Source organism: Myotis brandtii, unplaced genomic scaffold, assembly GCF_000412655.1.
Source record: "Myotis brandtii unplaced genomic scaffold, ASM41265v1 scaffold316, whole genome shotgun sequence".
NCBI classification, from domain to species: domain Eukaryota; kingdom Metazoa; phylum Chordata; class Mammalia; order Chiroptera; family Vespertilionidae; genus Myotis; species Myotis brandtii.
Genome location: NW_005362116.1, coordinates 749,376 through 762,500, shown reverse-complemented (window position 1 = coordinate 762,500; position 13,125 = coordinate 749,376). Strand labels below are relative to the sequence as shown.

At 44.8% G+C, this 13,125-nt stretch overlaps 1 protein-coding gene across 5 annotated transcripts in view; it reads right to left on the bottom strand.

Annotated features, from left to right (window-relative positions):
* Positions 1 to 13,125, bottom strand: part of CACNA1D (calcium channel, voltage-dependent, L type, alpha 1D subunit) — a 300,517-nt gene that overhangs the window by 123,705 nt on the left and 163,687 nt on the right. For 3 of the 5 annotated variants that reach the window (XM_014542942.1, XM_005870303.2, XM_005870305.2), the window contains exon 8: positions 12,283 to 12,386. In XM_014542942.1, the coding sequence (XP_014398428.1) occupies positions 12,283 to 12,386 (104 nt within the window). Of the gene's footprint in view, positions 1 to 12,282; positions 12,387 to 12,948; positions 13,053 to 13,125 lie in introns of all 5 variants that reach the window. The other 2 variants (XM_005870306.2, XM_005870304.2) reach the window with 1 other exon arrangement.

Genomic DNA, 13,125 nt, shown 5'->3' with positions numbered 1-13,125 from the left:
TTGTTGTTTTTTTTTTGGGGGGGGGGGGTTGTTTTTTTGTTTTTGTTTTTTGGGTTTTTTTTGCTGAATACAGAATTCTAGTTTTTCTTTCAGCTTTTTAAAGATGCATTCCACTGTCCTATGGCTTGCACTATTTCTGAAAATAAGTCCTTAAATAATATTACTTTCTCCAAGTATGAAACTGTCTTTTCCTGAGTGGTTTGCTATAAAATGCTGTATTTTTAGTTTCAGTCATTTGAATTTGATGTGTTTAGGTGTGCTTCTCTTTGTTTTTTATTGCTTAGGGTTTGTTAAGCTTCATGGATTTGTGAATTTATAGTTTTATGAAAACTATAAATTCACAAATCCATGAAGCTTAACAAACATTTTCAGCCATTTTATCTTTAAAAAAAAATTGTCTTCTTCCCCAATGTCTCTTTCTTCTACTTTTGGGATTCCAATTTCACTTATCTCAGATTGCTTATTATTATTCTGGTGATCACAAAATATTAACTGATTTCCTTCCCTTGAGTTTCCAATCTGCTACTTATTTTAGATATTGTATTGTTTCTATTTCTCTACTGAGAATTGTCATCTGTTCCTTTATTATCTTCATCCTTTCCATCTATTCCTTGAACAGGTTTATAATAGCAATTTTAAAGTCTTTGCTAATTGCAACACTTCTGTCATTTCTCAGTTTGTTTTTATTGACTCCCCCCTCCCTTGATTATGGATCATGTTTTCCTGTTTCTTTTCACATCCTGTAGTTCTAATGATGGGGAAACATTTGGGAAACATCTGCATTTTGTTGTCTTTCTTTAATGGGTGTTGACTTTTGTTTAGGTAGGTGTTTAATTATTGGACCACTTGGCCTGATCCTTGTGATGCTTGTTTATAAGATTTGTGAAGACAGGTTTAGAGTGACTCTTACTCCGGCGCCAAAGTAGCCCCACCTCTAATGCCTGGCTTTTCTGAGGTCTCAAATGATGTCCAATGCATTCATCAAGGTCAAGCTACTCCAGCTGTCAGAACTCCTCTGTCCACCAGCACTGAGAGTTCCAGCAGCTTACAGCTTCCTAGTAGCTATTCTTTACCAAGCCCTAATAGTCTCACCTGGCACAGAGCAACTTAGTGTATGGTCAAATATTGAAGAGAATCCCCATTCAGATTTCTGGAGCCCCTTCTCTGCACACCTCTCCCAATATTCTGCCCTGAAAATGCCAGCTGTATCACAGCCCAAACTTTGCTCTTTACCTCTTCAGCAAATAGACTGCTGCCCCTGCCTCCTGAGCCACAATCCTAGGTGACGTGGGCAGAAAACCAGGACAATTGTGGGAGACACTTCATGTGCTTCCCTTCTCTTAGGGACCCCAATCCTGTGCTGCCTATTTCCATCTTCTGAGGGAAAAAACTGCCAGTTTTACTGTTTATGGTGAAAGGTTCACTCCGGCGCTGTTACTATGTTGTGGATGACAGTGGATTAGAATAGTCCTAATTTGGTCTCCCCATATCCAGTCTTGTAGGACCCATCTAGTCCATTCACACTGCTGCAGCCAGAGTGGTTTCTATATGCAGATTTTCCAAAAACTTTAGCAAGAAAATGTTGAAACATTCATAAAAGTATAAAGGACTATATAGTAAACACCCAAATGCCTACCACTTAGATTCCACAATTAACATTTTCTACATTTTCTTTATCACCTGTCTATCCAATCTTCTATTCTGAAGCATTTTAAGGTAAGCTGAAAGCATCAGAACACAGAAAAAAAAATCATTAAATGAGGGAATTCAAGTCAATTTTTCTTAAGAAGTCTAAGACGAAGGAAAAGGTGATCTAGCAAGATTGTCTGCTTCTTATTAGTCTGCTATATTGAACCCAACCGGGTGATACTGGATCAGCCCCACATACTGCCTCCAGGCCAAACATACTTGTCCTAGTCCACAATGTTGAGGAACAAAGTCATTAAGAAGGTCCCCCACAGGAAACAAACCCACAATTTCTCAGTGTTGTTCTAGAGAGCCAGTCTAAAGTCTCATAATGCTGTGGATCCATGCCTTCATTGCATTCTCAGAGATACACTGCTGAATCTCAGAGCTTTGGTTTGTTTCTGATAAAATTTTTCACAATATCTTGTTTAAAACCAGACAGCATCCAACAACTCATCCTGTGCCTCTCCCTATGTGTTCTCTTTTCACACACCAGGGCAGGAATGATGGCTCTCCTTTGTTTGTGGGCCCTGTGAACACTGTCTCATATGGCAGGAAAACACTTATGTCTTGGGTGCATACATTTGCTGAAATCCTAGCTAATAAAGAGAGAATATGCTAATTGACCCTCACACCATCACAGAGATGGCGGTGCCCACAGCCAATAAGGAGGGAATATGCTAATTGACTGCCACACCTTCAAAGATGGCGGCTCCCACAGCCACAAGATGGCTGGCAGGGGAGGGCAGTGGGCAATCAGCAATCAGGCCAGCAGGGGAGGGCAGTTAGGGGTGACCAGGCCAGCAGGGGAGGGCAGTTGGGGGCAACTGGGCCTGCAGGGGAGGGCAGTTGCAGGGGACCAAGCCTGCAGGGGAGGGCAGTTAGGGGTGACCAGGCTGGCAGGGGAGTGGTTAGGGGGTGATCAGGCTGGCAGGCAGAAGTGGTTAGAAGCAATCAGGCAGGCAGACAGGCAAGTGGTTGGAAGCCAGCAGTCCCAGATTGTGAGAGGGATGTCCGACTGCTGGTTTAGACCCAATCTGGCAGTCGGACATTCCTTGAGGGGTCCCAGATTGGAGAGGGTGCAGGCTGGGCTGAGGGACACCCCCCCCCCAGTGCATGAATTTCGTGCATTGGGCCTCTAGTATTAAAATGAAACTTCAGGAAAGGATCAAGTGCTAAACTTTAGTAAAAAAAAGAGTTCCCTATACTGTGGACATACCAGTCTTTGTACACTAAGCTGCCTTGCTATACCAATATTTGATCTTGGTAAGCAATTTTATCAGCCTGTACAAGAAAAAAAAATTACATAGAAGAAGGGGGGGAAACTAGCAACGGTTGACACTAGCATAGCATCTTAGAGGCAATCATCAAAAATGTTTCTCACAAGAAGTCAAATTATTAAATTCATAAATATCCCTCCCACTGTAAAAAGTGATAGCAATTGTTAATGCCACCGATCCAACAGGGAACACGGGAAAATTATGGCTTTAATTTCAACTATTAAAGTACTGGCGGCTTTATGAAGAGCCGGATCTGTGCATGAAAGCACAGCGATGAATTCTCTTCCCCTAGGACTTGAGATCAACAGACTAAACAGTCTGCCCTGCAACACGGATGCCCTCAACTACCTCTCTCTTCTCCTGAACTGTACACCCACCATCCAGAGTGCGGGGGAGGGAAGGCTGCTGACGGAGCAGCCCCTTAGGTTAGGACAGAGCTCTCCATCGGCAAAGTGGGTGCCCAGGAGGGCACATGTGGCCAGAGGTGCCTCCTGGGCTCTCAGAGGTCTTTGCCAGGCATTAGATAGAAGAACTCGGTCAGGGACAGATGATAGCCACAGCTGACAAGTGAGAGAGCGATACTGAATCTGTTGCTAGTGCCTGGCTGCTGTCCACTGCTGTTGCCAGGGAAACAGACGTCAGCTTGATGGAAACAAGGATCAGCGAAAACTTTCACTTACCTCGTTTCCACTGATCCCGACAGCCATTTCTATGGAAACAGTAGCCGCGAGCCAGTGGCAGAGAGGTTACCACTCACTTGTTAATGTCAGGTGTGGCTACCAGCCTGTGCACTTCAGGTACCATGGTACCAACAGCACCAGCATCCAGCTGCCAGCTACCCCCGACAGCCTTTTAACTCTGCAACAAGAAAGTTCAGTGTTTAAAAGTATATAGAAATGTCTAGCTTGGTTCTTTATTCGAAAAAGGAAGTTAGCATTCTTCCACCTGTGGCTGAAGCGGGGCTTAACTTCTTGTTCTACCAAAGCCAAACCACGTGAAGTTATTAGAGGACATGGATCTCTCCCCCAGCTTTCAACTCCATTCACGACTTTACTTCCAAGTTCAAGAAAAGAGACATCCGACAGTGTGGACACATCTTTTACATATTAGCCTAGACAAGCCAAAGACAGATCCAGCTAAATGCTGGGAAGTATTTTGCTATAAGTGATCATTAGGGGTGTCTTTTTCTGGAATTCTGGCAGCCTGATCATCACTAATTACATACAGGAAAACCTTTTTTTTTTTATTGTAAAAACTATCTACAAAGAACCCTCCAACATTACTTTGTTTTTCTTAGTCTGTTGATCAAGATAGGAAATTAATTCATGAACTCAGTACAGTTTTATTCTGTAATACAGTGGTAACCAGCCATACTGATTGCCTGGTTATCCCGTGACCTAACAATATGCCTTTCAATGTTGTAAGCAATTCAGCTACTCTCTTAAGATGCAGGTTATGTCAGAGAAGTGTGTATAGGGAGAAATTCTGTTGTTCCTTTTCTATCAGCAGAGGCTGGTCAAGTGCTGAATGAGAGCCAAATCTAATCCCACTCATGAATAATGTATAAAAGTGCCTATTCCCAGAGCATATGTCGCCACTTAGAAACTATTCACAAGCAAGAGAGCCGCCATCTACCCTGATATGTTTTGCCTCCTTTGCCCACATTCAAGGGGGAAAAATCAGGCACTCTCGGATTTAACACATCTCATAATGGTGTGAATTTCAATGGACCAGGGTGCAAATGACGATGCCCCAAACCTGCTCCTATTCTGTGTAATTCTCATAAAATACAGCTGACAGTCCCAGCACTGCCTCCACAGTCCCTCCCCAATCTCCACACATCAGCAGTTACCACGGAAAGCAGCCAGGCTTGGGTCTCTGTCTAGGCCCTGGGATCTGATGCAACTAGAACAGGGAATCGGAAGGATGGGATAGTGAAATTCAGAATAATCACCTGGTTTGAAAATGGCTCTTAAGATGCTTCACTTCATCCACGTCCCCACAAAACTTCTAAAGTTAAGATAAACAGGCCTCTAGTCATATAAAATGAGATTAGTGATTTCAAAAGAGAACCTGTGACCTGGTAGATTTGCAACTAATTGGGACACAAAGACACAAATTAACTTAGAGCTGAATGATGTTGAATTTATAGACATGGGTTCAATTTACATTCAATCTAATGTCATAAAATCTGGTTTACAAAGAGCATTTATCTTCCAACAATATACAAGGACTGCTTACCAAAAGAAGCGGTTCAAATATTTTTTCATAAGAGGTTGACAAAAACCACAGCTTTGAATTCATGGGTGAATTACAAATGATTTTCATCTTTCTTTAAAGCAGGCCCAGGAGGTGGTTTATGTAGTAATATTCTTTAGGAGTCACTGACTATGTCATTATGTATATACAGACATGTGCATATAATAAAACATTTTAAACTATAACTTTGACTTTTCATTAATTCAGGCCTACCTTGGCCTATAATTATTAATTATTTTAAAAGGACTGAGTTAATTAGATTTTCCTTGCATCCCATTAACTAACAATATGCCTTATATACTCTTACTTAAGCCATCACAACAATGACCAAGCACTGTACACTCTTGCTCAACTAATCCTCTACACGGTTGGTATTATTAGCTCCATTTCATAGATAGGGAAAGTGAGATTCAAAGAAGTTAAGTAATTTGCCCCAAATCTCATGTGGTAAAAGGTAGAGCAAAGATGCAAGTCTTGGTGATCCAACTCTAAAGCCGGTGAGTTTAACCACTATGTTACAGAAATGCCATTACCTACCCCTATTTGTGGCCAAAAAAAAAAAAAAATCACTGTCAGACATAACTTCAATCGCAATGATTCAGAGCTTGACAAAGAACCTCCACAGCCTCCTTGTAGAGGGCACAGAATACAGTAGTAACATGTGTACCAAGCACGTTTCTCTGGTCACTTCCTGGGAAATCCAGAGAATGGTACCCTTTAGATAATTTCCAAAGGACCACAGGGAAGGGGGCATAGACTTAATATACAGATACATTAGATGAGTAAAACCCTTTGTATATTTTTGAAGCACTTCTACATTCATGAGCTGATTTAAAGCCAGCACCCTGTGGGAAGGTGGGTGGTGGGTCATCCCTGTGTGAGGGCATGAGGAGACAAATGCTCAGGGCTACTAAGTGAAGTCCCAGAATTACTGTGTGACATTGGCTGGACCAAAACCCAGGTCTCCTAGTTCCCTTTTCATCTACCAGCCCCCTCCTCGGGGCCTGGACCCCAGCTCTGGGAACCATGCTAGCTCATGGCAGGTGTGCCCAGCATCAGGCGGGTCCTGCAGGTGCAGAACGGAGCCCACTGCCCCTGGCACCCTTTCCCCTGGGAATGTGGCAATGATGCTAAAGAAACAAAGCACCAAAGCACCAACGTGTTCTCTTCTTTTGTCTATTCACCGACAAACACCTCAAAAGAGACAAGGAGTTAAATGAACAATTTTAGAATTGAAAAATCACGAAGCTTCTAAAAAGCCAGCATGACGGGCGACGTGGCCTGCCTGAATTGTAGATTTCACTGAGACATGCTTTCTAGTCACTGGTCATAACAGGCCCATCTTCTCAATGACAACTTAATGTGAAGCTGCCACACGAGTTAGACAGCTCAGCTCCTCCCGCAGCACCCTGTCCTCAGAGACCAAGGTCTTCCTCTGCTCATGTCTGGCTATGGGGCGTGCAGTTTGTAAACTTCGTACTCACCTTGAGGCAAAGGGTCTGCTGTAAAACCAAAGGGGTTTCCAAAGCACCAACCTCAGAATGCTCTCAAAATGTACCAGCAACGAATCAGGTGGCAGATTAAAATCAGTTCAAGAATAAATAGGGTGGCCTGGCCACACAAAATTTGAGACGGAGCCAAGGAGCAGAAACAAATATTTCCCCGTGGTCAACAGACTTAAAGACACACATCATCATTTCATGTTTCTGCACCAGAAAGCTACAGCAGGGTCTTAAACGTCTACAATAGGAGTCTTTTATTTCGGTGCTTTTGGGATTCCGTTTGTATTGGACTCATGGCCCTAAAAGGCTTTGCAACATAAGTTGTCTTTCTTTTAGCATTTACATCCTTCTGGTTTGGTCATCTCTGTAAAAATTGTGAAGAACCCTAAGACTAAAATGAAAGTATTTTGAATTTGCTTTAACAAGAAGACGAACACGAGGGACCCATTTTGATTTCCGGTTGCCTTGGGGGGAAGCCAAGGGGAGGTGGCTGGGCAGAGAAGCGCAGGTCACTGTTAGGGCAGGTGGGAGCCTGCCAGCTCCTCGTCGTTTCCCCAATCGGAAGGATGGGATAGTGAAATTCAGAATAATCACCTGGTTTGAAAATGGCTCTTAAGATGCTTCACTTCATCCACGTCCCCACAAAACTTCTAAAGTTAAGATAAACAGGCCTCTAGTCATATAAAATGAGATTAGTGATTTCAAAAGAGAACCTGTGACCTGGTAGATTTGCAACTAATTGGGACACAAAGACACAAATTAACTTAGAGCTGAATGATGTTGAATTTATAGACATGGGTTCAATTTACATTCAATCTAATGTCATAAAATCTGGTTTACAAAGAGCATTTATCTTCCAACAATATACAAGGACTGCTTACCAAAAGAAGCGGTTCAAATATTTTTTCATAAGAGGTTGACAAAAACCACAGCTTTGAATTCATGGGTGAATTACAAATGATTTTCATCTTTCTTTAAAGCAGGCCCAGGAGGTGGTTTATGTAGTAATATTCTGTAGGAGTCACTGGCTATGTCATTATGTATATACAGACATGTGCATATAATAAAACATTTTAAAGTATAACTTTGACTTTTCATTAATTCAGGCCTACCTTGGCCTATAATTATTAATTGGTTTCAAAGGACTGAGTTAATTAGATTTTCCTTGCATCCCCTTAACTAACAATATGCCTTATATACTCTTACTTGAGCCATCACAACAATGACCAAGCACTGTACACTCTTGCTCAATGAATCCTCTACACGGTTGGTATTATTAGCTCCATTTCATAGATAGGGAAAGTGAGATTCAAAGAAGTTAAGTAATTTGCCCCAAATCTCATGTGGTAAAAGGTAGAGCAAAGATGCAAGTCTTGGTGATCCAACTCTAAAACCGGTGAGTTTAACCACTATGTTACAGAAATGCCATTACCTACCCCTATTTGTGGCCAAAAAAAAAAAAAAATCACTGTCAGACATAACTTCAATCGCAATGATTCAGAGCTTGACAAAGAACCTCCACAGCCTCCTTGTAGAGGGCACAGAATACAGTAGTAACATGTGTACCAAGCACGTTTCTCTGGTCACTTCCTGGGAAATCCAGAGAATGGTACCCTTTAGATAATTTCCAAAGGACCACAGGGAAGGGGGCATAGACTTAATATACAGATACATTAGATGAGTAAAACCCTTTGTATATTTTTGAAGCACTTCTACATTCATGAGCTGATTTAAAGCCAGCACCCTGTGGGAAGGTGGGTGGTGGGTCATCCCTGTGTGAGGGCATGAGGAGACAAATGCTCAGGGCTACTAAGTGAAGTCCCAGAATTACTGTGTGACATTGGCTGGACCAAAACCCAGGTCTCCTAGTTCCCTTTTCATCTACCAGCCCCCTCCTCGGGGCCTGGACCCCAGCTCTGGGGACCATGCTAGCTCATGGCAGGTGTGCCCAGCACCAGGCGGGTCCTTCAGGTGCAGAACGGAGCCCACTGCCCCGGCACCCTTTCCCCTGGGAATGTGGCAATGATGCTAAAGAAACAAAGCACCAAAGCACCAACGTGTTCTCTTCTTTTGTCTATTCACCGACAAACACCTCAAAAGAGACAAGGAGTTAAATGAACAATTTTAGAATTGAAAAATCACGAAGCTTCTAAAAAGCCAGCATGACGGGCGACGTGGCCTGCCTGAATTGTAGATTTCACTGAGACATGCTTTCTAGTCACTGGTCATAACAGGCCCATCTTCTCAATGACAACTTAATGTGAAGCTGCCACACGAGTTAGACAGCTCAGCTCCTCCCGCAGCACCCTGTCCTCAGAGACCAAGGTCTTCCTTTGCTCATGCGTGGCTATGAGGGGTGCAGTTTGTAAACTTCGTACTCACCTTGAGGCAAAGGGTCTGCTGTAAAACCAAAGGGGTTTCCAAAGCACCAACCTCAGAATGCTCTCAAAATGTACCAGCAACGAATCAGGTGGCAGATTAAAATCAGTTCAAGAATAAATAGGGTGGCCTGGCCACACAAAATTTGAGACGGAGCCAAGGAGCAGAAACAAATATTTCCCCGTGGTCAACAGACTTAAAGACACACATCATCATTTCATGATTCTGCATCAGAAAGCTACAGCAGGGTCTTAAACGTCTACAATAGGAGTCTTTTATTTCGGTGCTTTTGGGATTCTGTTTGTATTGGTCTCATGGCCCTAAAAGGCTTTGCAACATAAGTTGTCTTTCTTTTAGCATTTACATCCTTCTGGTTTGGTCATCTCTGTAAAAATTGTGAAGAACCCTAAGACTAAAATGAAAGTATTTTGAATTTGCTTTAACAAGAAGACGAACACGAGGGACCCATTTTGATTTCCGGTTGCCTTGGGGGGAAGCCAAGGGGAGGTGGCTGGGCAGAGAAGCGCAGGTCACTGTTAGGGCAGGTGGGAGCCTGCCAGCTCCTCGTACGTTTCCCCAACAGATGCCTTATCATCTTCCAAGATCCAGCTGACAGCCCTTGGTCCACACCTCTCCTCTAGCGTTGCCCGCCTGCACTGCTTAACAATAGTCTCTCCCGCCAGACAATGAAGGTCTGAACACTAGGCCTCTGTCTGTGGCTTAGACATCTTGGCACCCCTGGCCCTTGGCCCAGAGCCGGGCACTCAGCAGAACTCGGGAATCGCTGGCCAAATTAGTCAACAGGCTGAAAGGTTCTGCTCTGCAGACGTGGTTCTCACTTTACACAAATAACCCCCAGCATCTCCTACCGAAGTGGCCTCCGGTGGAGGAGAGTCCGTAGGCAGCCCACGGGTACCTGCACCCACAAGGGGTCACTAGGGAGTCTTAGGTTTTATTTTTAAATGTATACATCGTTTGCATTCTCCTTCAGAGAGGGATCTAGTTTGGTTTCGATACAAAAATGTTTTTTAAGTTACTTTCAATTAAATTATTTTCCCCGAAATACAGTTCAGTAAACTGGTTGTTCCATGAGGGTGTGTGCCCTTTTTATCCCCCAGATCTGGGCACCCCCGCCATTGGGGGTGCATATTTAATGCCCACCTTTCTAATGAGGAGCCCCTCCTCCCAGCTTTTCCTTTTTTCTTTTTTAAGCAGCTTCCTCGTGCCAGGGCGCCGGTGCCTGCTCTGCGGAGCTCGGAGATAAGGCACGTCACCGGCTCTGTTGAAATTAGCGGTTTCCATGGCCTCAGTCAGTTTAGTTGGGTTTAGGAGACACGAGGCGCCAAGGAAGTCACAACAGAATTGCTGTTGACCTTGGCCAGGCTGCTCCTGTGGCAGAGTTAAGCACGATGCAGTTTCTCCAGGGATAATTTCCACCCTCAAACCCCACCACCAGCCGGAGCCATGGAGGTTCACTAGGAGGAGGGCACTTTAAAGGTGTTTGTGAAAGAGCATGAGGCTTGAGGAGCCACTTCTCTGAAGAAGGAAGCTTTGCTATGGGTGGGGGGGGGGGCAGGGCATGCTTCCACCCCCCAACTCAGTCCCAGCCCCCACCCCTCTCATTGGGAGGCACACTGTTGGGGCTGCTGGGCCCTAGGTAGGCCTTCATGTGTGAAACTGACCCCCCGGGTCAAGGAGAATTCCAAATCCTTTCCCCCTGCAAACAGGCAGGGAGGCGGGAGGGAGGCGAGGAGGGGAGCAGAGATGGACAGCTGGCTCGGCTTTCTGCTCTGAGAAAAAGGCGACAGAGGTCTCTCCACTGACTCGGCGTTACATGAAGCCATCACTTGCCCGAGACACAAGCCCCACAAGCTCCGAAAGAGGAAGATAAAGTGAGTGACAAGAGGAAGATAAACTCACTGGGAAGCAAATCCATCAGCAGCGTTTCCTGATGATGTCTGCACTCAGTGAGTACCACAGGCTCCCCGGGAGGGGGGACCTCCTGGGCCTCCAGCAGCACCCCAGCACCGCCCCCAGGCCCCCCAACAGTTACATTCCCCCCGCTGGCCGCTTCTGAGAGAGCCTCGACAGTCTCGGGTCCCTTCCTTGGGGTACTTGCTCCCCTTTCTGGGGTACCTGCAGGACAGTGAGGTGGCACAGCTGCCCCAAGGTAAGGCGGAGTCCAGAGATACCCAAGTCCCCGTCCTGAGCCCATCTCCCCTGAGCCCTCTCTATAGAAGGTAAAAAACATGAAATTCCAAAAACAGTGACGGAAGGACAAGGACCATGATAAGACCAAAAAACATGTATGTGCAGCCCTGGCCAGTTTGCTCACTGGTTAGAGCATCACTCCACGAACCAAAGGGTTGTGGGTTCGATTCCCAGTCAAGGGCACATACCTGGGTTGCAGATTCAATCCCTATCCACCCCCCCACCCCCACCCCCCAAGTCAGGGCAGGGACAGGAGACAACCAGTGGATATTTCTCTCTCTCTCTCTCTCCCTCTCTTCCTCTCTAAAACAAAAGCAATGGGAAAATAAGGGCAGGTGAGTATTACTAAAACAAAACAAAACAAAAAAAACATGCATGTGCAAAAGCTGATCATTACTCGATATGAAAGATTCTACCAGTTAAGATTAAAAATGAATTAGAGGGAAAATTCTCACAGTGACAGCAGCAGAAAACCAAGCTAATCAACAATCCCGAGAGCAGGGCATTAAGATTTTAAAATTTGTTTAGTATTTATGTGCTAGCCTAGGCTTATTTCTCCTTCACAATGAAATCTAAAACACCCTGGAAATATGCATGATTATCTCAAAGGGGCAGGTTATGCACCAATGGGAATAAAACCACAAAAGACGCCCTTTCCTGGGTGAGACCAAGGTCGGGACTCCTTTTCCTCCCTGGTAATCCACTTCGGCACTTCAGCAAATTAATGCAACTGGCTTCAGGGAAACGTTCTCATTAAATTAATAGTGTTTGGCAAGCATCAGAAACACAGAATCTCACAGATAGATACAGGCAGAAAGAATCACAGTTCAATCCAAAAGCCACACACGGAGGAAACATCAGAGTTCACACGCATGCAGGGGAGCCTCAGGGGCGACGGGGGGACACACACAGCCGCCCCCGGAACACGAGGCAGCAGAATGGGCAACATGAATCCAACTGCTTACCCACTAAGGACACCAAGAACCAGGTTAAGGACGAAAAATGAGCCAAGGATAATCAGACTAACAAAATACACCCATGGCCATTCCCATCCTATCGCATCATTTACCTGTAAAATGTAAGGAGATGTTATCAGTTATCTATTTACTAAAGAGCGGAGCCCCAGGAGCAGCTGCCAGACCACGTGGGGCTTTGGTGGAAGGTCAGTGCCCCTAGGGCTGGACCCCACCCAGGGCCTTCCGTTTTTTGTCTTCACATAAGGATACGTTCTGCTGCTGAAGTCTGGGACCTACCAAAAGTCTGCTGGGACCAGCTCATTTAGTGACTGTTTTGTACCAATTCATCTGCATTATATTTGGATCCAGACCAGTAAAGCAATTATAAATGTGTCTCATTTTAGGACAGGCAGAAGGGCAAGCAATGGAAAGTATTTAAATGCCAAGCAACAACGCTGATTAACTCCTGGTCAATAACTATTCTATCGCTGCCTTTCATGAAGGCTGGTGAGGTTCCAGGAACCGTCGTGACTTGGGAAGCCTCAGCAGAGGACAAGCGTCTTGGAGGACATGTGAGGCTTGGCACCCACCCGGCGGCCCCATCTAGCAAAGCCTGTGTGGTCTTGGCAACTGTCCTCAGGGCTCTGCTTTCAAGATGAAAGAGGTGTAGCTTACCCGCTCAATACACCAAGTACAAGATTTAGTACGAAAAATGACCCAAAGATGACGAGACTGACAAAATACACCCAGGGCAATTCAAATCCCATAGCATCATTCATCTGTAAGAAACAAGATGGTCTCATAGGGGTGGGTTAATAAGGGAATCTAGTAAGGAGAGAGGGTCACATTAGA